Consider the following 27,421-nt stretch of genomic DNA (forward strand, 5'->3'; position numbering starts at 1 on the left):
TAAACTGTAAACACAATTAGGGTCTTCAAAAAATAAACAATAAACAATTTACAAGTATGTATACAATTCACTTTCTATGACTGAAGAGTTAACTAATGCCGTTATGCATTTGGATAAACACAAATATTGTTCTTTTCGAGACGAGAATGCAATGCACAGATACAGACAATGTAACGTTTTGTGATCTACACCAGGGGCGTCATTTAGGGGGGGCTGGGACGGGCAACTGCCCCCCTCAAGACTCAAGTTGCCCCCCCCAAGCCTCAACTTCCCTACCCCCCCATCACTCCCCAGGCCCAATGAAGTAACAGCAGCTGGTTTTCCATTATTCCCACGAAATTCAAAAGTATCATCACATTAACTTATATCTATCTATCTAATTTATGTGCTTCAAAAAGCACCTAAAATAGCTCACAAAAAAAAACGGGTGATTAGGCTCGCCAAATCGTCTTTGCTCCCCCCCCCAACAAAAATCTGAAACGACGCCCCTCATCTACACTATACTGTAGGTGCGGTGGCGTATGTTTGCAATTACTAGTGCAATTGCGTTGGGCGGCCACCTCCATATTCTGGAATTACCAGGCCGGTTTGATTCAATCCGTCCGGATAAAAAACTTTAGGTTTTCTTTTCTTTAATACATTATTCCTTTTTTTAAAGAAATTTCCTTTAGTCTCGGGGGACAAAAATAGCAATTGTGTGGTCATCTGCAGACTGAATCTGTATCTGTAGATTTGTTCAAATTGTTGCGGTTACATGTACCAAGAACAATCCTATATAAAACGCGATATTTTGACCCCAATTAACTGCTACATTATTAATTCGCAAATTTTGTCTTATACAATATTTTTCTAACACATTTGCTGTTATCCACTGCTCAGTTCAAACAATGAATGAACTTTACGCTTCTGGCGCTTCTTTTTGATAAGTTTGTTTACATCCGATCAGCTGATCATCGTACTCTCGTTGGAAAGGCAACGTGTGCCGCTTGTGGTATGGTCCAGTACAGGTGTTACCGTTTATGTTTTCTTCAGGTAATCACAGATTCCCGGAGTTGTGTTGCCAATCACTTGATAATTCGAGTGTTTGGGTCATATCGGTTCTAAAATTTGTTTAAAACTGATTCTTTAATAATTTCTGGGACGTAAAGTAGCCTAGCCTGCAGTTCTATGCTGCAACACGTAAGTTCGCCTAACCTTGTTTCTGTTGTTTCCCCAAAATATACTATGATTATGACCTCTTATACTTCTCTGCTGACTCTTGATGCTGATAGAATTTAAATATATCTACCCTACACCTCCACATTTTTCTGTGGATACTCTGCTGTGAACCGTTTTCCGATAGCTTTGCTTGCAGTGAGATTTTGATTTTTGAATTAGCATGTTAATTTTGAAGCGATCTGCCAAGTAACTAGGCCATGCTTTATTTACTATTTATACTGTAGGCTTATCCACTAGGCTAGTCGGCAATAACGCTTGTCATCTCTGCAAGCAAGCAGGAATCATCCAGAGACTGGGAGACAAGAGAGGGTAGTTACTGTGCAAGTTGTCTATAATCAGTGAAATGTTTTCTGAACTGTACCTGTCTTTCCATCTCATCTGTTGCAAATCCATCTCATCTTTTGCAAAAACTTTTACTCTATTTACTCTACAGACATAACTATCATTGAAAATGAATACCCAACAAGACAATGGTATGAAGTAGAAATAAATTTTGTTTGTTGACAAGTTGCCATATGCTTTGCTATTAATTCCCAGAAGGTATTTAGTCTAATCTGCTATCTGTTTATTTTTTTTTAGATTACAACCTTAAAGCATTCACTACACTAATCAGGCAAGAGTCAGGTAATATGAGGAACTGTAAATTAGGACAAGATGGGTCCCTGTAATTATCGTTGTTGATTATTATGTGCAGTTCACAGACTTTTCCTTTCAATTTGCTGTAGTTCTCATTTCAGTTTAACTGATATGGTATTATTATTGGGCTGCTAGAGAAGGGGCCTTTACTAGTGAATTATTTATTTCTATCAGAACTGGTTACCAGATTCACAAGTGTCTCAATCAAAAAAACTTTAATTATATGCTTTAAGTCAGTTCTGGTCAAACAGCTGTTACTATGAAAAAGATGAACAGATGACAACTCATTCAACTATAACTCAAAAACTACTTTATAATAAGTATTGGGCTATAAGTAAACAAAGAAAAATTATAATTTCTGCTTCATATTGGTATCTTGGTAATCATACTTATATGATGAAAATCAGTACTGCACAAGAAAAGTACAGTATTTGCGATTGAAATGATAGAAAGAAAAAACTACAGTAATAGGTGTTACATTAAAGAAGATCGCACTTGTATCACTAGGTCAAGTGGGTTTTTTTTAGTTCTACACAGTTTACCTTATCGGGTTTCCATTTGCAAACCCCCCTTCAACTAAAACTACCTTACATGAGTTTAGGTTAGGTGAAATTTGCAAACCTGGTGTATTAGCATAAGCTGACTTTGCCAGACATAGCTCAATACGTAAATCTAGGCTAACTTATTGTTTTTGTATTTAACAATTTTTCAGCTGAATTTTTTTAATTACTCAGTATAAACTCCACCCTTCTATCTCTTTCTCTAAACACAAAAGATCTACTAACAGGTACAGTAGTAAAAAACATGCACTGTCAACTGGCTTACCAATGCTATTATCATTCCATTGACTTTGATAAAATGGAAGTATAAATCAGATGACATTTATTGCTCCTCGTTGAGTGTCACACTCCTTAATTGGACACCAGCGATTGGTAGCAGTAAATAAATGTTAGCGCATACTGCATAATTCATTTTGGAGAATCGGTTTTCATCTGAATTTATTTCTAGCTGTTGAGTTGTAACACTGGTTGTGAGTGGCTGTTGATTTTTTCTTTCAAAATTCATGAATCTCTTATGCTTCCAGAATATGAACAAGGGTGTGTCTGATGTACATCATGACTTAGATTTTGTGATGAAAATTAGAATTATTATTTATGTATGGGGTAAATAGTACAGGTATACACTAAATTCAATTTTTACATCATTGTTCCATAACTTTCTTGTGCTGTATCATATCCACAGTTCTTTTTCTAACTACTGTACTATGTTTGTTCAGTTTTTAATGTTAATATATGCAGACTTAGGCTAGTCTGACATCCTTCTTATTGCTTGTTTTGCATATGAATGCAATCAATGCCACTATTCAGACCTCCCCTGAGCTGAGAAGGATTTTCATTAATCAACTGATCAGTCAGAATGCTCAACATTTCTGACAGACATTCCTGTGAGCAGTGAGGAAAACACAAGTCAATCATTATACACTAATAAAATACTCACAGTTGGCCTTTGTAAGAGTGAGTAATTAATTCCAAGGTCCCTTCAGTCGCATTGTAAACTGAAAAATGTGTCCAATAATGAACCATATATTTTTAAAGTATGTATGTGTGGCTATGGTACCATTTATTTTAACAATTATACCATTTATTTTAAAAATCAAATATATGAAAACTTAAAATACAGTAATTAGCAAAATAGATTAAGTAGCCCTTCAACTTATCAGATTTCTTCACTTAACAGGTTTGTTATGATGATGAGGCTGTATTGTGTTTTACTACCCCACCTTTTTTTGAATTGATGCATTTTCAAGATAAATGTCATAAACTGAATAATAAATGTAAGTTACAGCTTAGCTTTGGCTAAAAATTACATGGAATTACAGTTGGTTATGGGATATCTTAAATGTCCAAATGTAGGCTACATTGCCATTTATCAAAAAGCTAGACCCCTATCGCATCTGAGAAGTTTAGGGGATACTCGTATAATACACTACAATGCATAACTGCAATGTAATAAAAGTATCAACAGTTTAGCACAGTATTAGTTAACAAAGCAACCAGATGTGATGAGAATAAAATTCCTGTGCTTCTGTATGCAGCAGAAATAGGACACCTCCAAAAAATGAAGATTCTGAGATATGAATGCAAATTGCTGACGTTCAATTCTGGGGTGCACTTGGATGATAGCAGAGAGATGTGGTTTTTAGATACAAGAATACGGACTCTGATGGTTTGGTGAGAAGCAAAGAAAAGACTGCAATCTGTTATAAAAATGGCAGGATGCTGACCAGTTGGAAGGCCCCCCTAAAAAAATCATAAAGGGTATCTATGAAGGAACAGTCCAGAAGTGAATCCTGGCAAAAAATACACAAGATACGAGAGAATGAGAAGGACTCATCAGAAAATGAATCCTGTATAAGGAAAACTGAACCAAGTAAATGTGAATGACGATGATGGGTCTATTACAGTGTCTTAAAATTTCATTAGGTTTTTCTATTTAAACATCTGTTTTGCACACAAATTGAATCTCAAGATTGAAAACAGTGTTTCATAAATAATTTCATTAGTACATATTAAGATTTGTGCCTTTTGATGACTTTGCAGGTGGAGTATGGACCTAAAAGGAGCGCAGGAGGCATTCCTGGCAGTACTGCAGCAAATTCCACAGCCTGAAACACGTAAAGCTTTCCTGGCCTGGGTAGATGACACATTCATTAGAGGAGGTAAGATGATTTTAGATATTCTCCTAGATAATACTTTTCCTAATAGTTATAGTTTTGTATGTTATTTGTACAGTATTCTCTTTGATTAAAATTATCCATGGAAATCTCCTACAGTACCAGAGATCTTGATAGAGGCAAGTTGAAATAGTTTTGTAAAATTTGGTGATTTTTGTAGTCTTTAAGTTTAGCAGTTTATCAGATGGTGAAAATTTTTTCCTCGCAGTAACTTCATCAGATGGTGAAAATTTTTTTCTCATAGTAGCTACTTTCAGAGTGATAACATTTTGGTTCTTGCAGTTCCACCACCAACACTGATGGTGTGTCCACCTCCCTGTCCACCTCCACAACTGGTCCAGGCTTGCACTCCTGATCATAACTCAGGAGATTTAAAGCTGCGTAAGATTGCTGATGACTTGAGGGAGATTATGCCGCTGAATGCCATTTTGCCATCAGAACAGATCACTTTCCCATCTGTTGGAGAAGTATGTACTAGTGTATATAGTAATATACAGTAATTATAATGAGAACAATTTTATCAACTTGTGATTTATTACTGTAAACTGCTGATTATGATAATGTTATTAAAATCATTTGGTTTTCCTTGCAATTCACACTGTTTGTAATTTAAGTGCAGTTTTTCAGTTTGTAATTTAAGTGCAGTTTTTCAGTGTGTTATGAATAATATGATGTCAGACTCATTACCCTGTTCTCAGTTTACAGAAATTTTTTTTCACCATAGTAAAAAATGTAATGTTACGTTTATTACCTCTCAAATAATTCATCTTCATAAAAAACTTATAATTGTTACTGAACCATCAAATTTAGGTTGCTTGATTTTATAACGTCATCATAAACCATGTGAGTGTGTAAGTTATTGGTGCATACAAATTACGATATGTCTGTCTTTGGTGTGGGAAACCAACTGTTATTTCAATTTGTCTTTTGTCTTTCCAGAATGCAGACTGTGATCCAACACACACACTCCACGTTGATGCATTTCTTTATGATGAAGACATGGTCGACGAGCTATGTGATACTGGAGAGCTAGCAAGAAATTACTGTGTGGACTGTTCTTCACATAACACACAACCAATAAGTGAGTTAGTTCTGCCAAGTAGTTTTAGCTTGCAGGAGGTTTTGGCACTCCTAAACACTTTCTGGGCAGGTGTTTTGTAGGGATTCTTATTGTAGCTTTTTCCTGATATGTTGTTGATTTTTTGGTTGTCATTTAAGTTCGTGAGTTACCAGTTGGATAATTCAAATATTTTTGGGTTAGTTATTTTTCTTATATGATAAAATAGTTGAAACTTGAAAGGTTTTAACAGATGAAAAAGCTGACACCAAAAACTTTGAACTGAAGGACAATGTTGAGACTTGAAAGCTTTCTATGGTAAGACAATGTTGACTCTCATAAGCTTTCAGCAACAGGACAAAATTGATATCAAAATCTTTGAACTGTAGGACAATGTTCAGACTCAAAAACTTTCAACAATAGGACAACGGTGACACTTACATGCTGTCAACAGCAAAAAGCTTTTGACAGTAGACGTTGACACTCAAAAGCATATAACACTTTTCTACTGTTATCGAATTAGAAATATTTTATAGGGTTTAATACTAATTTTTCCCAGTTATTTGACTGAATTCATGGCTTAATACATGTATTAAGCCCATGCATTCAGTTAGGGTAACTCACAGAATTATAAATAAAATGACCGTGGGTGAAAAGAAGAAAATACCTATCAAAAGGAGGGATAGGTTAATGATAACATAGAAGAAAAACAATGCTGGTTAGAAAAATTCTGTGAAATGATGAAGAGATATGTGCTTATGAACTAATTCCCAGTTTTGATATGGAATCATTTATGAAGAAACTTAGACCTGAAGATTGGACAAGTTATTTGTTTAAAATTAATTTTTCTTGTACAAAACCATCACTGATACTGTACATACTGTTTATCGTATGCAGCCTGTAGCTCTTTTACAGAAATTGTTAGTAACAGTCATAAAAAAATTGAAAAAGTAAAGAAGTAAAATTGACATCAATGATGGACAACAAACATGCAAGAGGTGCATATATATTTTTACATTTCTTGTACCATCCATCATTGAGTATACTTAATTCACATGGGGTACTTAGCAAGTTGAAGTCTTCAGTTGCTAACAGTACTATAATACTGTATAAAAATATTATTACTTATTTATATAAATACTTAATAAAAATACAGTCTACTTTAAAAAATTAAAGTACACTAATATTTGCCCCTACTAGTGTATATTGTAAGTCTTCAGGATACATAAAAGTACCTTCTCAGTATTCATAGGGTATACAATATTTATGATAGTTAAGGCCATTTTGTACTTAACTAAATATTTATATTCACATACAAACATTACATGTACTGTGCTGGGGGTATAAAAGTACTAAAACAACTCTGTTCTTTTCAGCATACATCAGCCATTCTGCTTCAAGAGAAAGATTAGCCTATATTTTTCGAGCTTTGCTGCCACCCATACCAGAAGACACTATATTACTTGACATTGGCTCTAGACTAGGTGCTGTGTTATATGGGGTGAGTATGATACATGTCATCTAATTTAAACTTGTCATGGGTGAAAATGGTGAAGAAAATTTATTACTTAAAAGAGTAGTTTGTGGTATTCATAACTCATTCAAAGTTCACTTGTTTCTTTCTAAAACATGTGAGTGAAAGTAAAGTATACAGTATATGGTGAGACTGTATGATTTAGAATTGAATGAATGATGTAAATACATACAGTAAAAGAATGACTCAGTTTATTTTTAAATGCAAAAGCATATTGATGGGTAAACAAAAGCCTTTACCTTTACCCCAGGCCAAGGCCGTTTCTGTAAGAAAGCCTGTGCATGAGATTACTGCCACACAGAGGGTTTACTGCCTTCTCTCTATAATTTCTTTTGTTCATGTCCCTTAACATTATCAGCTATGTACCCATATGGGCCCAACACTTTATGTGCCGCACATTAGACTGTGCCATTACGCCTGTTATTGCTGTTTCCATGGAACTATATTACTATGGCTGTTGATGGTTTTTCTATTTACATCCTCTTATAGTATTTTTGTTTTAATTTATACCCATTTCAGGACATTCCTTACACCTGCCCTTGTTAAAGGTCCTGTCACAAAAAAAATATATATTTTTTGCCAATGTAATGCCATGTCACCAGTAAGGGTATCACAAAGTGCTTATGTTACGCAGGCTAAAATGTTTTACTCTCTTAAACTCATTTTTCTCAATTCAAATAGTAGGTGAATATACCGAACTATCATTATTGTAAATACATTAAATTTATCAATGAGAACTGTATGCTAATAGAACAATAGTTCCATAGTTTTGGCTAAAATAAGACTAGCCAGCTTGCTATAGACCTAGCCTGTGCTAAAAAATTATTCTTCTACCACTAATCATTCATGGTTCTGTTGCACTGATTTAACATGTTATTGTTGGTTGGGAATATATTGGATTGGCTATTCTTCTACACAAGAAAAATACCTATCTTTGGCTGCATGATGACAACATGAGCATCTTTGGTTATACCACCACTATTGGCTACTTAGTGGAAACTGGTGGCAAAAGGCGAAAAGATGTCAGGAAATGTGTTTATTCAGCACCATCTGACCAATCTATGCTGTTATTAAGTAAACAGTTAATTCTTTTATATGACTGAAGAAATTTATTAGACATCTAAATTGATATGGAAGATGACCGAAGAAACTTATTAGACATCTAAATTGATATGGGAGTAATTAGCCTTGAGCTACAACAATAATTGTATGGTAATAATGTTCTCTCCTTTTCTTTTTCAGGCTCATGTATATACAAAATGCCAGAGAATAGTTGGAGTCGAAGTTAACCAAGACTTATGCCAAGTTCAGCAAACAATAATTAACAAATATCAGTTCCAAGTAAGCACTGGATTATTTCTTTACTTTTCTATTATTGCTATTTAGAATGTGCCAAAATCAAGAATTTTTTTTTTTTTTTTTTTGTACTTTCCATCATGAATATTTTTGGTATTGAGGATCACAAACATTTCATCCCTCTACAATATATGCTTGTTTTGTTATTGTCTATCTAGCCATATTTCACTTGCTGATGATGTACATATATTTGCACTGATCAATATTTTATATTGCATTCAAGATGGTCATTCCTGTAAATACTAATTTAGCCATCACTAAAGCTAGTTGTAAGGGATAAACAAAACTGTTTTGGTGTGATGAATCTGCTGTATATTAAAAAGACCAAAACTACCACAGGAATATGACATCTTTATTATAATGGGGAAATCAGTATTGAAGTTGGCCACCATGTTCACTATAATTGTTGTATTGCTACATTGTTAATACTGTATGTAACTGTTCTGTTGTTATTTTATATTTTTAAAGACTCTGATTGGGCTTGCCATTTGTAAAACAAATACTGTAACCCAATGATGGTCACCAATAATTTTATACTTGATCTCAACTACAGTAATATGTATGCATAATAATTTTAAAAACATTTCAAGATGGCCCTTGAAAATTTCATTAATGTGTTGACTGAAATACATACTTTGTATTTACAGGATCGAATTCAGGTAATTGCAGGAGATATCCAAGAACAAGGTGAAGTGGTACGTGCAGCTGACATCATAATTCTTAACAATGTTTTTGAGTTCTTCATGCCAGCCAGTGTCCAGGCTCGTGTATGGGCATTCCTTCGTTCAAATACCAAAAAAGGCTGCCTACTTGTGACCATACCTGCTTTAGAGGACTCATTACAGTATGTAGAGGTATGTATTCTCAATGTGAATTTTCTTTACATTACTGGCATGCTTTTCAGGTATCTGAACATGCTTTTAAGGTAGTCTGAACAAATGAACTTGCTGGAATACATTTGTATTTGATTAACATGAGTGAGATTCCATGATTGAATTCTTTAGTGATACCTCCCATTCTAAAAGTATGTGTACTTGTTGGAAATACAAACCACTACCTTACTATAACTTATCATTTGGTATACTGATGGCTAACACACTAAGAATTTACTAAAGATTGTTCTCAAGGATAAGCATCATTTTAAAGTACCTTAACATTAATACAGTCATAATTGTAGCTTCTCATATGACTGAAGCAAAGAATTTGATCTTGGTGGAAAAGTGAAAATAGAAGCAAGGTCAAGTTGAGGAAGTTGGACAGACAGGTGGGAAGAGACTCAAGAGAATGAAACGTTGAAGGGTGAAAGCAATGCAACTGTAGGTCAAAGTCACTGCAAAGAATCTGGAGTGCCATCTACAGTGTGTCACTCATGGCATACAGTAGGCATAATTGGTATTCTTTTACTGGGGTTCTTCCAAAATACAGTGGCTTCATAAAATATGATAATGTATATGATAATAGCAGATTAACCAGTTACTGGATTGTGGTGTCCATTCTAAAAGGGGCGCAATGGAGTAATGTCTTCAAAGTGGTCTTACTCGTGTGACTCATTGATAGTTGATGAAAACCAACATGACCCAATCCCAAAGTGCAAGCAACTCATAAATAAACATATTTGTCCAATTGTTAAATATTTAAGTTGTTCTTTATTTTAAAAAAATCTAACATTTATATTTATTAAGTCCTATCATAATTATGAATTTTAAGTTTGTAGCTGGTTAAAGTATTTGTTGATAATAACCAGGATCCATATATAATGCATGTGTAATTCTATCAACTAGCAGATAGAGGACCATAATTGCACTAAGTCATAATAATAGGTTTATATAAAAATGGATTTTAATTTTAAATTATTCATATTTTGGGTGATGATGATGATAAAGATAGTTTAAAGTATGCATACTGTTTTGTATTATTATTTTTTTTATACAAGATGTTTAATGGCAAAGAGGAGTTTTGGTATAGTATTGCATGGGTCACTGAATTTTGAATATCATAATAATGCAATAGTCAGTTTTGGTATAGTATTGCATGGGTCACTGAATTTTGAATATCATAATAATGCAATAGTCAGTTTTGGTTCACTTAAATTATTTTGTTTGTGCAGTGTTGTACTAACACATTTTTACATATAAAATTTCACACCTATGAGCTGTAAAAATTTAACTGTGATGCTTAGTCAAATTACTAAAGAATATTTAAGTTGTTATAATTTTAATGGAGAAGAAAAAGATAAAGTCGAATTCCAGCACATTAAATTAAAAAGTAATAACTTGCATATCTTATTCTTTCAGTGTGGTTTCCGTCTTCAGGAATGGGTCAGAGAAGTCCCACCCCATGATCCCAACATCACAGCACCCTTTGATTTTCAGAGTGAAACCTCAGAAGTCAAACTTTATCAAGTCATATGAGAGTTAGCATCGTGACCTAGGTAGTGTTATTGGTATGTATAAAAGTCAGTGGAAAGAATTGTACTGGTTTGCTCAGTATAGAGCCACAATTATCATCATATGGTAATGAGTGGCAGTTAATTGAGATCGAATCTACTTGTCTTGCTTTGTTAATGAATGGAATTCAGTCAGGAATGAGCTGCAATGTAGAGAGTAATTTTTAAAAGAAATCTGACTGTATCCCTCTTGCCAAAGATTTGAGCATTTTGGATGTTCATTTTTATGTGATGTCATCAAATTGTAGAAAGATTGTTCCATATGTGCTGTTTTAAGTACATAAAGTTATGTATATAGTATGAAAGTGCCATGTCTTATGGTTTTTGCCTTAAAGCACGTCCCGGCGTTTCTCATTCTATTTTTTATCTGGAGTTGCAGCACACAAACATGCGAGTGTCTAAAAGTCTTTAAATGCTAAATTTGCATCGTAGTAATCCAGATCTTTTGTTACACCAAATTGCATTTTGGTTATAGGTTTGTTTCGTGTTTTCCTTACTTTGGTGCCCTTATACTGTAATAGTGTGACTCACAGATGTCATTTTGAGCATAGTTTTCTATTTTTGCAATTAAGGGAGACATATGTTTGTGCACTAAAAATATTTTTCTGTTATGGTGATAGGCAAAAGCTTTTAATTATATATATGTACCAAACTTGAAAATATGAAGGGAAGCTGTATTGCTTTTCCACATGTGCCTTAACATTTTTTTTTTTTTGTTCTTCTTCAGAAAAGTAATGATTCTATACTATCATGCAATGATTGTTAGTCATCCAGATGATGTATATGTTGACCTTTTGTGAGAATCTTACATAAAAGCCATGTAGTACAATGCTTGAAAGTACATGGTCCTGGAGATACGATTTATCATATCGATTAACATTTCATGAGAATTTGTGCTTTCAATTTGTATCTATCTATATTTATTATTTATTGGCATATGCCATAGAGTATTTTCTATAAATGTTGAATGAATCAGCATTACAGTTCATTAGATCTCATATGATGAAGGTTTGTAGTCACAGAAGGTAATATTTGAACTTAAACCATTGAAAATATTATGAGGAATAATGTTTCTTTTCATCTGTATTTTAGTACAGGTGAGCATATTCATGTATAACCTTTCCTTTACATCTCTACCCATAATTGCAGTACATAATCCTTACAATGTGATACAGGTTTTGCAAGTGATACCTTTCACCCTTTATCAAAATGTCTTCCTGAGGGATTGATAATGGTATTTCTCATCTCTAAACCCTGACGAGAATTTAACACTTTTGTATGATTTATTTCTGTTTGTGTAACTGAATTATCTCATGGACTTTTCTACTTCTCAGTAACTTTTATTTCTATTAATTGGAGGTAAATAATTGTGGTCCACGTGATATTTTTACACTTATTGTTACACTTAATCATTTTTGTGTTTTCTAATAACTTTTGTTGGCGAAGAAGAATTAATGAGTTTTTGGTACTCTAAATGTATACTGCAAATGCCATTCCTTTTATCACTTTGTAACAGAATTTATTTTTACAGCTTTGCACAAGCCAGTTAGAAGCTTCTCACTGGCTACAGCTAACAGCATTATTCCATGCTTATGTTAGTTACTTCTGAATATTTTATCTTCCCATTAGTCTTATAAAAAGGGTTTAACATTTAAAAGCTTTATTTTTCTTCTGTGTAATAAAATGGCATTGGTTTGAAGGATTTAAACTTCTGTAACTCTATTTATTTATGTATTAATTCATTTTTAAAAGTTCAGCCTTGAAAGACGTCCATTTTAAGAATTGGTATGTAGATGGGATAGTCATCATGACTTTATTCATGTGTCAAGTAAGAAGACTAAGAGTGACACAGGTGGCCTGGTTTTACCATTCAATGGTAATAAAACTTGTGAGCCTCAGTTTTTGTGTTTTTCTGCGTCTGAACTCATTCACATCAGCTTCAAGCCAATACAGATCCTTGTCAACAGATTACCTGCCCACCCTGGTTAGCATTTAAATGTACATGTATTACCTAACCTCTGCATAACATATCCAGCTCTTCTCTACTAAGCTGCAGAGCTTTGTGATGTAAATGCTTTTATGTGTATTCTTTTTATTTTTTTTAATATATTCATAGCGTTACTGTTACAAAATTTACATATTTTGTTGGATATAAAGTTTGCCACCTCTCTGGTTTTTGAGCTCTGTAGTAAGTCAAATTTAGTGTTGGGCATGCAACCAAAAGGCTGTCAGTTTAAGTCCCACCTTGGTATAGTAAAATAAAGAGAGGTATTGTATGTTTATATTGTGTCCATGGTTACAGTAAACGAACACTCAAGGAGGTTAATAAGTTTAGCTCTTAAAAGTTTGGACCTAATTTGCTTTTCAACCTCCACTGCTCTGTATTTTTCACACAAAATTTTGATTTTGTATGCAAGGTTTTTACTGAACAAAGGTTTTACTGTATACATGGGTTTTGAACTGTATTATCTCAGTCTTACGGTTATAGACTACCAACAAAAGCCTGGTTCTTCATTAATTTTAACTATAACATCATATGTCTATGTATGCATAATACTTTGTCAGTTTCAATTTTAACTGATTTGGCATTTTTATTTCCATGGTTTGCATTACTGTACGATAGCATTATTTCATGAATGGTATGCTACAAAGTGTACAGAAAAGCCAGGGAAAGATTGTGCTCTTGAAGAAATTATTTTGCCAAATTATGTGGATCTACTCAAGGATGTTAGTTCTAGTGTCATATTTCAATATTCTACCTGTTTGCTTAAACCACTGAATAGGAAAAAGTCAGCTGTATTTTTTCTTCAAAAGCAGTCTAAATGAGAACTTTGTACATTCATGATTTTAAATAAAATGATTAAAGGGTAGTTCATGAGATATGACATACAATTATGCATACTACAGTACTGTATACTCATTCAAAAATACAAGTACTGTATAACAATAGCATTTGTTCAAAGATGATCTGCTGTTAAAAGTATCATTTACTTCTGATCATTAAGAAGAATTTATTCTCATTACTTGCTAGATGGAAGAAATATTCTGAGCAGTTTTGGATAAAGTTTTCACACAACAGACGAGAAATGCAGTACAACTAGTTTCTAAAAATCACAGTACCTATATATATTTGATACAGTATACTGATACTGTACAACAGTGTTTATAGTGGCCTTTCTAGACCACGATGTGGAAAAGTTAGGGATTAAAAATTTACGGTAACATTTTCAATGGAAAGAGAAGATGAAGATTTCACTGGTGCTAGGTTGATAAATACGATATGTAATGCACTCAAAATTGTGATTGAAACCTACACTAATAGCAATCTTTAGAGAAAGGTGAAAAAGAATCTTAAAACTTTTATTTGTTCTACTGCAAAAGCGTGTGAATCTACCTGTAAAAATTTATGAGAATTTAAGTATTCCATCAGCAATACTGACTTAGACTACAAATCTATGATTTTCAAAACTTATTTTATACCCATCTTTCTTTCGTTGAGGATTTTTTGCACAGACTTTGACTTTTTGTTTTATTTCCTCCCTTCATCTATAGCAAGGTGATTTTAAAAATGTGCTTTTTTTTATTTTGAAAAGATGCACGAATTGTAGTGATTAAGTTTTTCTTTTGCAATTTATCATTTTGCAGCAAACCTTTTTGTTATAAGTCTACATTGCCGTCTGCTTTCGTAACACAGTGTTGTCCTTTGCCTTATTGTATTATCATATTTGTAAAGACTTTTGAACATGATTACTTAAAGAATTGATGTAGAATATAATTACAGTATAGCTTACCATGATGACGAGGCAGTAATACTTTTGTATGCGTTAACTGGTAGGATAATGTTATGTATGAGAAATATTTTTTGTAAAACACAGACTTTTTATAACTGCAAAAAATAGATAGCTTAAAGGCTTTATGTATGTTTTCTTCTTCCTGATTTGGTTGCATAGCATAGTTAAATTATGTGCAGGACTGAGTCTGATCATGACAGATTGACAGCCCTTAGGGTACTGAATCCGGGTGCATAACACTAAGTATTCTTGAGAAACTGCAATACACAGGGGTATGTCTGTCCCCTAACTCTTACTTGCAAGGAGTGAAGAAACTACTCAGGCAAAATATCCTGATTAAATGCAAGTCATAAAAAAATACCACCACTTTCCAAGACTTGTGTTAAATGTATCCACCTTTATGACCAACTTCAAGTATGTCATCAACCAGAACAAATATTAAGTACTGGATAGAAATCATAGAAAAAAAACTGTCAGAATCTTCAAAACTTTTAAGGTTATCCAACTGTTAAATTATTAAACTGTAATTTATTAGAAAAGATCTAATCCCTTTGGCTAGTCCTAGTCCTACAAGATCAAGAATGCTACCTTAGTAGTCTGGTTAAACCATTTATCACATTTACTGATAACAATGATAATACGGTTTACACACACCCAAGACATGTAGTCCCTTGTTGTGGGGTGAGGGCTCAGCAGGCAATTATGAAGTCCAAACTTCATTAATCAAGTTAGGTAGCTGCCAAAGCTAAATCAGCTAAGCTTTCTTGTCTTTCATCTAACCCCTCCCATTTTTTCATGTTCTTAACTGATCTTTGTTCGGTGACCCTACAGCAGCATTACTGTACATACAAATTTTATTGCTCTCAAAACATGATGGAAGGTGAAGTTGAAGGGCATGCCTCGTCACCAATAGAATTCAAGTAGGTGATGTGGTTAACCAAAGTGAAATACTTTGGTTAGCTCTCCTTGCTGGACCCAGTCTTAGTGGACTGGCAGTATCAAAGACAATAAGTCGAGTATTTCCAAGAGGATCTCCTAGGGCAGCTCTTCATGAGGCCTACTGTCATGTTCCTCTGGAAGTGGGACTCCACCTTGGACAGATCATTTATTCTTTGTATCTTGGATACAAGTATAAAACATAGTGGAAAAAAAAGTAACATAATGCCTCCAGTAAGCTGACTGAAGGCTTAAGGGTTATTGCTCTTGAGTAAAATAAACATAATGGAAGAGAAAAGCAAAGAAATCAAAATCTAATTCTAGAGCTTTTTTTGTCTTGATAACAGGTAAAGATACTTAACCCTAAAGATCACAATACAAGTGTCTTCTGCAAATCAAGAAAATAAACTCTTGGGAGAAAGTACTAAAATAGCATTTTAATGGTGATCACAAGATGAACTATCCAAGACAAGAATGTACTCTTCAAATCCTTATGTCTTTGATTCAATATTCATGACCTAATTGCATGAATTTTAAGAAAGTCAAATCCTGTTTCTATAATGAAAGTCATTGAAATCAAACTCACTAAAAAATTAAAATACTTTGTCAAAATATGGACACAAGACCACACATGCCTAAGTTCCTACAATGTAAATGATGCCATAAATTTGGGAACATATAAAAATGCCTCTAAAAGGAAGCACAGTATGTGCTGTATGTTGTTCAAAACATTAATCCAGTTTGGAATTGTAACAACATCAAATGTACATGTAACTTTCAACACCATGTAACATGTCAGTTTTACATTTATAATAAAAAGCTAAAATTAATGGGTAGAACTTCCATATCAGCAAGAGAAGCTAAATTAGTAATGAAATTTAAGGGACTCCAAGCCAAAGAAACCGAATCTACCAATGAAACTAGAAGCCATGGCATACAGATACAATAAGAAATACTAAAGGTCATACACCAAAATCCTTTAAAAGCACTATTAACCACAGAGGATATGCAAAACAACACTGATGATGAAATCAATAACATAAGCAAAAGAAAACAATCTTGGAAATAACTTGCAAGATGTAGACCAGTGCAGTGAAAGTGGTCCATCTGTCAGACCAAAAACAAGACCCAATAATAAGAAATGCAATGAAAGTACCATAATCAAATTGAACAAATCCATTATTTCATTTAACTGTTAAAGATAGAATAAGATACACATAAAACTGTTAGATCTGGGAAAAATATAAAAGAGATGAAGTCACTTCATCACTAGTAATTGTATATCCATACAATATCCTGCTTCACTTTTTTACCAGATGCAGTATTTATGTATTTTTAATAACCATAATGACCTTTAGATTCTTGATCTGTTCACACTTTGAAATCGATTGTCAAAACAAAGCCTAAGATACATGTAAAGAATTTCTTCATTGGTTCTTCCTTTGGATCTTAGGCTTTGTAATGACAAGTGCATCCAAATTCCAGTAAGTTAAGAGGTCAGTGGGATTATTACAACTACATACATACATACATACGTATGTATGTACTGTCGGACGTTTGAGTCTCCCAGGTACAGAATCGTTTATCAACTGTAATTCCCCTTCGGTGATATTCTCCAAGTGGAGTGAATTGGATATTAAACGAAATTTGTAGCTTGATGTTTGTGAAAAAATATTTGTGAAAAACAAAATGCCATAGTGATTTGTGATATGTATATATATATATATATATATATATATATATATATATATATATATATATATATATATATATATATATATATAATATATGTATATATACACACTATATACTGTATATATATGCAACAGTATTATATGAAGATGATATTGATGGGTTAATCCTCAGGCCTCTTCTTAAGAAGGTGTTTCATAAAATACAACTGCCAGACGCATCGCCATACTGGAGCTAACGAGGCCAAAAATCACAAGGGAATACTTTAATTTCCATCCTTCCTAGGTCAATGGCTACCTGCATGCCAACGAGACTTACTGCCACACCTACATGTTTTGTATATACACCCTTGTATCTATCATCTGTCCATATTTTACCAGTGGACAGGGGCACAGAAGGAAGTGCTCAAAATACATGGTTGAAACATTCATACAGTGTTTTATGGGCCTTTTTATCTCCTTTATATATATATATATATATATATATATATATATATATATATATATATATATATATATATATATGTGTGTGTGTGTGTGTGTGTGTGTGTGTGTGTGTGTGTGTGTGTGTGTGTGTGTGTGTGTGTGTGTGTGCATGTGTACATATAAAAGATTCAGAAAATAAAGGAGATGAAGTACAAGGATATAAAGGTGGAACTGAGAGAAAATCTCATAGGCGCACTACGAAGTAATAGTTGGAAAGGCTGGACACCAACACTGAAGAAAGGAAGCGAGAATGGAGGTAAAGTAAAAGGCTAAAAAAATAGGTGCAGCTAGGGGCCGAAAAAAAGCTGCAAACAACCTTAGTAATGACTACAGTGCACCACGTGAAGATGAGAAAAATATCACAAAACAATAAATACAAAAAGGTTTATTTTTTAGTATGATAAAGGAACATAACAGCTCGTAAACACAATTACATACAGAATTAATAAACATAATTTACATAATCATAAGGGTTGGGGAGGTTTTATGACGGGCCCTGCTATCCCCCCCACCCCATCCCCCGCTCCTATTCCCCAACTGCGCCCCCAGCAGACAGCAACTCGTGACCAATAACTCTCTCTCTCTCTCTCTCTCTCTCTCTCTCTCTCTCTCTCTCTCTCTCTCTCTCTCTCTCTCCTGGCTATTTTAGAGCTCTGTCGGGACCCAGTTCATTACTTCAATGGCTCTGAGCAAACGGACTCTCACGATATTTTCTCTCTCGAGATTATTCCATTTCTCTTGCGCCATTTTTCCAACAATTTAATAGGTTCTGTCTAAATCTCTGAATGACATCCTCTTGAATTAAATGTGTTTGCTTTGAAATGATGAACTGTTGGACCTTCAATCCCTCTATAGATATTAGATTTATTCTTGGAAAATATTTCAGTGGGGCGATTCAAGCCTATCGCAGCGGTTGGTTGGTTATTTTAGATCAATCCAACCTTATGCCAGCACGAGCCGTATCCCAAAGTGGGATAAGGGGAAGGTGGTAAAAGGAATAAGAAGTCGAGGTGCAACCAATTAGGATCTAAGATTTCCTTCTGGATTAAATGTTCACCTTCATGTTATCGTATTCCCAGCAAAACTTGAATACACATCTACACTAACACATAGATTATCTCATCATCTAACTGATCATTTCTACAAAGCCTCCGTCCAATCGAAACAAGGCACAATCTCAAATGATCCCCCGTGAAATCATATTTGACGACAGCACCGAGTGGTGTTCGGAACCATTTTTAAAGGAGATATCACGTAACGCTTCTTACCAGAGAACAAATTATATTCCCCACTTCTTCCCATATCTTTCTTTTTATTCCTTTGTTGACACCAAAATTTTTTGGACGTAGAATTTAGGTTACATGTAATGTTTGTCTACAATACTAATACCTTATACATGTAAATAATTTTTTTCAATATTTAGGCATTTCTCACAAGTAAATAAATAAATTTTTTTTCAGTATGTAGACATTTCTCACAATAGGGGATGGTACACAGAAACACACAATAATCACTATTACATTCATAATTTACTTGGTGAATCGTGGATAAACCCTCTTTGGATGAAACTTTCAAAGCATTAGTTCATCAGCAGTGCTTTGAAACCCTTTTTTGACACGTTACCATACACCTCTATTTTGCACACTCTTTCGGGCTTACCCGATAATAAGACGTTTCCTTTTCAATATCTCTTCGACCAAAGCTACCCAGTACTTTCTAGGTCTACCTCTCCTCCTTCCTCCTAAAACTTGAGAATTTTACCTATTTTATCCAACCTATAGCCCCCACTCTTCCTCCAAGACTAAACAATCTTCAAACACACTGAGCCATCTCTTCACCTACACTAACCTTTTCATCACTTCTACGTATCTCCACATTTCTTGCCTTTTCAATGCTTTTTATGGCACATCCCTACACAAACAATTCATCTCAACAAGTTCAAACTCTTCTTTCATTTACTTCGACATTTCCACTTCACTTCCATTAAAAAAATGTTTGCCCAACAATCCAATCCCTGCCTTCTCCCTTTGTCTAGAGGCTCTAGACCAACAAAGTTCTTCCTCTACCAATCCTTCTGTCATGTAACTTACTTTTCATTAAGATCGTCCCATACACATTCCTCACTTTACTGAGAAGTGCTGTGTCCCTTAAATTTTTAGTCACCTCTATCACAGTAACTCTTGTAAAAGGGAACAATTATTTCTTACCGGTACGTCCATTCACTTGGAATCTTTCCTCATTTAGGCATACTTAACACACACTAGTCAGCCACTCATTCATACTTTCAACACTGCCCCACAACATCTCATTTGTATCCCACCAACTCCAAGTGCATTTTTATTTTTCAACCGTTTCATTTCCAGCCTATCATCCTAAACAGTCACTTCCACAGGCATTCTGCAACTGACAGCAAAGCCTTCCACTCTGGCATTATTCAAATCTGACCATCTTCTATCCTCCACATCCAATAAACCTGATACTGCACATGACAGCGTTCTCTCTAGACACTATCTCCGCATTTTCATCTTTTGAGCTCCAAGTTTAGTCATCTTTTTCTCTGCAGTTCCTTCCAGTACAGCTTCTCCTGAAAGTACTGCTCAGATTCAACCTGAAATTTACTTACTGGTCCTTCCTCTCCCTATCCTTCATGAAAAAAATACATAAATGCACACTTATATTCATATCACACTTATATACGTAATGCACACTTATATACATATCACACTTATATACGTAACGCACACTTATATACATATCACACTTATATACGTATAAGTTCGTATGCATGACTGTGAGAGAGAAGGCACATAGGGCAATACATGAGTGAATCTGTACAAAGAAACAGATTCTTTGCAAATTCAACCAATACTGAAATATATTTATGCGGACTATGCACTTGTTTCCTTGAGTATAAGGGTATGGAATTTCAAGGAACTGATGGACATACTGTCTTCCCTTCAATATACAACAACGTCAGAAAAAACGCAGTTTGTAAACCCAATAAAATTTTCCTCCACACCCAACTGAGAGCAGCAATACTGTACAGCCAAAATCCTATACCTGGATGGTATCAACAACATTAGTGAATCTCAGCATGAAACAACCATTTTGCTTTTAGATATATCAAAATATTATCACGCCCGCTGTCACTAACGTTTACCGAAAAACAACCACATGTTGTTTTTGACTGAATTGGTTTTATGCCAGCACGGGCTTTTGCTCATAGAGCAGCCTGTAAAAACAGCCAGAGGATTGCAACAATGCTTGACAGGACTTCACAGAAAAAAACAAACAAAAGGTAGGACACGTAAACTAAAATCCTGTCATGTTTGATCCTACCACATTTAAAACTGGTATGCACTTGCTGATAGAAATTAAACGGTCCCATTGCCAGGTCAGTACACCAAACTTTCATAAAAGCAAATCAAATAAGATCAAATCAATCACAAATTGTCGATGTAAGTACGTTTCGTTTCAGAGGTCAGATACCTGCAGCCAAGATCTAGATATAATGCTTTAATGAAGATGACTTACGATATTTATCTATGACAAGGATTAAGGAAACCAGATAGACAAATTCTCCTGCATTCTCCTGTGCAGCACCTGAAGCATTATTGTTGAAAAGAGGGCAGATAGTTCTTGAAATATAACGCATATGTTCTCTCCTTTTGTTTGATTTCCATTGATATGTTTCGCCTTTACTGTGACTTTATTTCCCTATCTATCTATCTATCTATCTATATATATATATATATATATATATATATATATATATATATATATATATATATATATATATTATGTATGTGTGTGTGTTACCACCCTCAGGGGGTATAGGGTCCTGCCTGAAATCCAGTTGGCATCCTTGTAAATCAAAGGCAGTTGCAAAATTTCTCTCTCTCTCTCTCTCTCTCTCTCTCTCTCTCTCTCTCTCTCTCTCTCTCTCTCTATCTCTATATCTATATATATATATATATATATATATATATATATATATATATATATATATATATATATATATATATATAACATGACCATGTTACGAAGGAAGCCATTTGCAAACTGACAAGTTCAACGTAAATTCGAAGTCTCAGTTAAATATCACAGCGGAATAACACAATGCTCAAATAAAAAGAGAACGAAAGAAAGGTTTTATGAACGTCAATTTAATCACTCCAGACATAAAACACAAATGGGTGTTTATGCGACGAGTGTCAAGATACAGACGAAAATATCCTTGAAGCTATTTATCCGAAGAAATCAGCTGACGTCAATGTGATGACTTAATGAACATAAATAAGGTTTTCTCGTTTGTTAAAAAACTTCATACAGTTTATTCAAGAACGAGAACATTTTGTGGATGGTTTTACCCTCGTTAGGTGAGGATTTCCTCGTCGAGGCCACCCAGCTGTTAATTACTATCCATTTCAGGAACCGCGAGTCATCGTTTTTCTAAAATATCTTTCAAAATGATTATTTGATCGAAATGGTACTTTGACACAGTGTACAAGACACCACCCACTAATTTTCGGTAATATAGTGCGTGTCAAATGATTTTAGTTAAGGCGTTTACTCTCGGCTTACATGGTGTTGCCAAGCATTACCAAACTATGCGTTCGAACGTCCTTTATCCCCATCCCGTCCCTCCCTCTCCCTTTCCCTCCCCATCCCTCCCTCAACTCACTTTCCTGGCCTCCCCACATCCACCCCGTTTCCTGTCTATGGGTGATAGCGGACGCTCGATTGCGTAGATTAGTCCTACTGACTCATGCGACTTTGCCTTTAAAAGTCAAGAATAAACGCCTTAACTAACACCATTTGATAATGCACTACATTACCACAAATTAGCGAGAGGTGTCTTGTACACTGTAGCAAAGTACCATTTTGATCAAATAATCAGTTTGAAAGATATTTGAGAAAAACGATCACTCGCGGTCCCTGAAAAGGACAGTATATGATAGTATGATAGTATAAATCAGGATTAATAGGATACTCTATAAATCCTGGTAAACATTATGAAGAAGTCTGACTCCTGAGCACTCTCTCTCTCTCTCTCTCTCTCTCTCTCTCTCTCTCTCTCTCTCTCACCAGTGTCAGCTGTGACCCACAACATCCGAGGACGAACTAAGTACATAATCCACTGCTTATGCCAGGGGCATACTGGATGTGTCAGGTATATGCCCATGAAGTCCCCCCCTCCCCCCCACAACCCCTCGTCTGGTTAGGGAACCAAACGCTGGTCATTCAGTTTGTGAGCTAAAGGGACTACCACTTGCCTTTTCAGTGTTACCAAAAATCCATTATAACAAGTAACTGAATGTTATATTCCCATTATGATTACTAAAGCACCCTAGTAAAGGCTGGCCTTAAATTATCCCCAAACAATAATTTAAGTGGCTTGAGTCTTTCGGGAAATGTTTTCAACAGTTACATAATTTTACAAATTAGAGATTTCTTTTTAGCTTATATATCATTTTGAGCAGCTGTCTTCTACCCAAATCAAATAGCACATTTTGCAGCGCCAGCATCAGTATGTTGTGACAAAACGCTTAGTATTTGTTCTTTTTATACACTGGTGTTTACCGCCCGGGGGGTATTTTCCCGAGATGTAACCGAGTACAGAGACCTTTTCCTGAAGAAAGCAGGACGCCATATCTTAAAAACTAACCACAGAATTTTCTTGAAATAATCTCATTATGTTTCCCACACCCAAATTACACGTATACTCCAGGGCCGGTGCAATGCTAGCATACATCTCAGGAATTTGCGTCCGGGGGCATCTTTTAATTAACCTATCTGTCTGGCTCTCTTTAAGTCCGTTCGGCTGTAAAGGTTAAGATTTAAAAAAACATTTTAAGTAATTATTTGAAGATCAAAACTTCAAACTTCCTTTGCAACAAGCAGGAAAACGAGAGTCAATGTTTTAATTGATGGTCCCAACAACGGTCAGTGTCATACGGAGGTTAAAGGTAAGCTGACCTGTACGAGATAGGAGACTTCATGTTTAAGATGCATATTCCCAAATGAACTTGCAGTGCAGCGTAATGTCAAGGGTCACAAAGGAATTTACCATGAGATTAATATCACCATGAAAACAAGGCCTTTTTTTATTTTTATTTTTTTTGTTGTTCTGAATTTTAATCCTGTTCGTAATTAATCGTCGGCACAAACCGTCTCCATTCTGAAATCTTTTTAATATTACCACGAAAACAAGGTCCTTTTTATAATTTTTTTTCTTTCTGAATTTTTATCATATTCGTAATTAATCGTCGGCACAAACTGCCTCCAGTCTGAGATCTTATTAATATCACCACGGAAACGAGGCCTCTTTTATTATTTTTTTCTTTCTGGATTCTTATCGTATTCGTAATGCATCTCCTGCGCAAACCGTCCCCATTCTGAAATAATTTTCTTATGGTCACTATACTATCGGGATGGGCATTAGTTTCACTAAAGAGAAACGATCTAGCTAAAATCATGCGCCGACTGAGAAACTAAAATATTCATACGTCTGAAATTCCTGTTGAATTTATCGTCTGCAGACATGAAGCCAAACTCTATCAAGGAATCGTAAAATGCTCAAACCTCCAATGGAGACAGTCTACCCGACATATAATTTCCCTTGATTATTTATCTAAGACTGACTGATTTATAGATTTTAGGCATACTTGCCAAGCACTGGGGCAACTATGGTCATTCAGCGCATAATTGTTAGAGCAAGTCACTGTGCGAAGACGGCGTTTCAATTATCAGAAATTTGCTGAAAGTTGTCGTGAAGCAAACAGTTTATACTAAGGACCAGAGATTCTTGACCCCAGTCTCGCCTAACCATTTCAATGGGTCCCCAAGGGTTAAAACTCTTATTATAATAAATATTATTAAGGAAAACATTTTGGTTTTCTTTATACTAGTTAATGTATTGTTTCTTTCTTATGGATCAATGTTTTGCAGATGTGCTACTTGCATAAATAAAAATCTCTGTGCGTAATTTATGTTTCTGTAACACGTTTTCATAAGCTTAATTACATAAAAAGAAAATGTTTGAGAGGGCATGGGTCGCCACGGTTAATTTGGACAAGATTTTGGGTCACTGCCAAAAAAGGTTAAGAACCATTGCTATAGACTGCTACAGAAATCATGATTTAAAAGGGAAATCTCGAAAAAATCGATTCTACCTCATCTTTCGCGAGCCGAATTAACTTATTCTTTTCCCCTGGGACTGAAACCAGGTTATATTTGCCGGAATTATCCATCTGATGTGATATATCTTTAGGCTTTAAAAGGCGATACTTCTAATCTAATTTAATAATAATTTCTTACGGAGTAGATAAAGACATTTACTGAATCCTTACGTTTCGTCCATTTTCTAAAAAATTAACATGGCACTGTCCCAAATTTTAAATCTACAATGAACACAGAATTCTTCCAAAGTGCATAGAAAGGTACGCTAACTTGTGGCACATTGCCATATCCACAATTATTAAGATTAGATAGATTTAAATAATAATGAAAAAACTCTGAAATCTGCAGTGTGCATTTCTGGAAAATGTTCACAAATAAGATTAAGAATAATATGAACCTCTGCCACCTTCTCGGGTCTGAGAATTCACGACAGATGACCATATGAAACTCACCCTGTGACAATAAACAAATTGGAAATTTTTTATGAAATTCATCCAATGACAATATCAAATTGGCAATTTTCTATCTTCTCTAGGAAGTAAAATGTAAAAAAAAAAATTGCACATACTTCCTCTTCACAAAATGATAAACATTTCAGTGCATTAACCCCAGCTGTTATTTCAATTTCATAAGCGTTTTATACGAAAGTGTTCAAAAACAGCCACAGTAAGGTAATAAATTACATTCGACTTTAAAATTACATTCGCGTTTTTTCCCAATATTCTTGTAAATGCCATATTAAAAATAAGTATCAGTCACAGAAATTGTATGTAGACACAGGAGATAAATAAATGAAAAAAATTACAAATATATTCTCTATAGCGTCAGCACATCCACATCTTACAATACACGAACCTCATACGCACAGACAGTATCGCATTACAGTTTTGTTTGTCGCATAGCGTCAGTATATGGTTAGCAGCTGTGGGGTGGTGTGCGTGTTTCTTGCAAGGGACCATCTAAGATTTGTGAGTTCTTAAGTTAAGTTAAGTATACCTTGGTTTTACCAGACCACTGAGCCGATTAACAGCTCTCCTAGGGCTGGCCCGAAGGATTAGACTTATTTTACGTGGCTAAGAACCAACTGGCTACTTAGCAACGGGACCTACAGCTTATTGAGTTCTTACAACACTAAACTAGTTCTGAACTGAACTGAACTGAATATAGAATTTAGGCCACAGGCCAAGCACTGGGACCTATGGGGTCATTCAGCGCTGAAAGGGAAATTGGCAGTTAAAGGTTTGAAAGGCGTAACAGGAGGATAACCTCGCAGTTGCACTATGAATCATTTGTTAGGAGAGGGTTGAGGAAAGTAATATGGAAGAAAGAGAATATGAGTGGAAGTAGTGTAAAAGGAACAAAGGGGTTGCAGCTAGGGGCCGAAGGCACGCTGCAAAGAACTTTAAATAATGCCTGCAGTGCACCGCATGAGATGCACTAACGGCACTACGGGGTGAACTAAGTTCTGATGTCTAGTTTTGTGCTACCATAATACCAAATTTCTTGTTGTAAGTACAAGAATAGTTTAGTAGTAATGTTATACTGTCATATTACCACAACTTTTTCCAGACATTTCCGTACTAACAAGTTTGAGGACCGTCAGTGCTTGATTTAATTGTGGTTCCTTTGATGCTATTTGCATGCTTGTTTATAAACTTCTGCTTCCTATTAGCCATTGTTAATATATTCTCTACTTGTAACCATTTCAATTCAATAAGATATGGATTTTGACTATTTGTGAATTCCAAGGGCCTCTCTTACTGCTGAGGCTGAAAGTTAGATGTTTGAGAAGCTAAAATGTTCCTAGGTTTTAAATAATAATAATAATAATAATAATAATAATAATAATAATAATAATAATAATAATAATAATAATAATAATAATAATAATAATAATGATGATTTTTAAGGGTACTTAAAAAATCAAATAACACTTAATATTGTTGTTTTTTACACTTCTTGGTATCATAAAAATAAAATTAAACGGATATCTCTTGACCCAGGTGCACATTAGTGCGGAAAAAACCTGGAAAGCGAAACCCACAGTAGTCTTGCAACGTCAAGATTACTTCAGGTTGCAGCCCATGAAAGAATAAGACAATATACAATCAAAGTAATGGAAAGCTGTGGATGTTTTGTCCGACATGTCGAGAGTTTCAGCATACTGTACAATGAAAAGTTGATAAAATTAAGCCACCCACTGTTTTTGCAAGATTGGACAGCAATTTTTTCTTGTAATAGGGCAAAATACAACAGTGATGTAAGTGTACCTTAAGGCACATCCATTCCCCCATCAACGTTATCGAAGCTACACTACGTCCAAGATCGAAGAAATATACAAATAGTTTTTAGAA

At 34.7% G+C, this 27,421-nt stretch overlaps 1 protein-coding gene and 1 long non-coding RNA gene across 2 annotated transcripts in view; one reads left to right on the forward strand and one right to left on the reverse strand.

The window, feature by feature from the left end:
• Window positions 1-14,895, forward strand: part of LOC136838541 (uncharacterized) — a 73,632-nt gene extending 58,737 nt beyond the window's left edge. Inside the window, exons 2-8 of the mRNA XM_067103648.1 lie at window positions 4,455-4,573; window positions 4,871-5,055; window positions 5,528-5,669; window positions 7,022-7,146; window positions 8,422-8,520; window positions 9,183-9,389; window positions 10,830-14,895. Of these exons, the coding sequence (XP_066959749.1) occupies window positions 4,455-4,573; window positions 4,871-5,055; window positions 5,528-5,669; window positions 7,022-7,146; window positions 8,422-8,520; window positions 9,183-9,389; window positions 10,830-10,946 (994 nt within the window). The 3' untranslated portion in view covers window positions 10,947-14,895. The remainder of the gene's footprint in view (window positions 1-4,454; window positions 4,574-4,870; window positions 5,056-5,527; window positions 5,670-7,021; window positions 7,147-8,421; window positions 8,521-9,182; window positions 9,390-10,829) is intronic.
• Window positions 1-27,421, reverse strand: part of LOC136838542 (uncharacterized) — a 228,987-nt gene that overhangs the window by 165,125 nt on the left and 36,441 nt on the right. The gene's annotated exons all lie outside the window — the stretch shown is intronic.

This window comes from Macrobrachium rosenbergii, chromosome 5, assembly GCF_040412425.1.
Source record: "Macrobrachium rosenbergii isolate ZJJX-2024 chromosome 5, ASM4041242v1, whole genome shotgun sequence".
NCBI lineage: Eukaryota > Metazoa > Arthropoda > Malacostraca > Decapoda > Palaemonidae > Macrobrachium > Macrobrachium rosenbergii.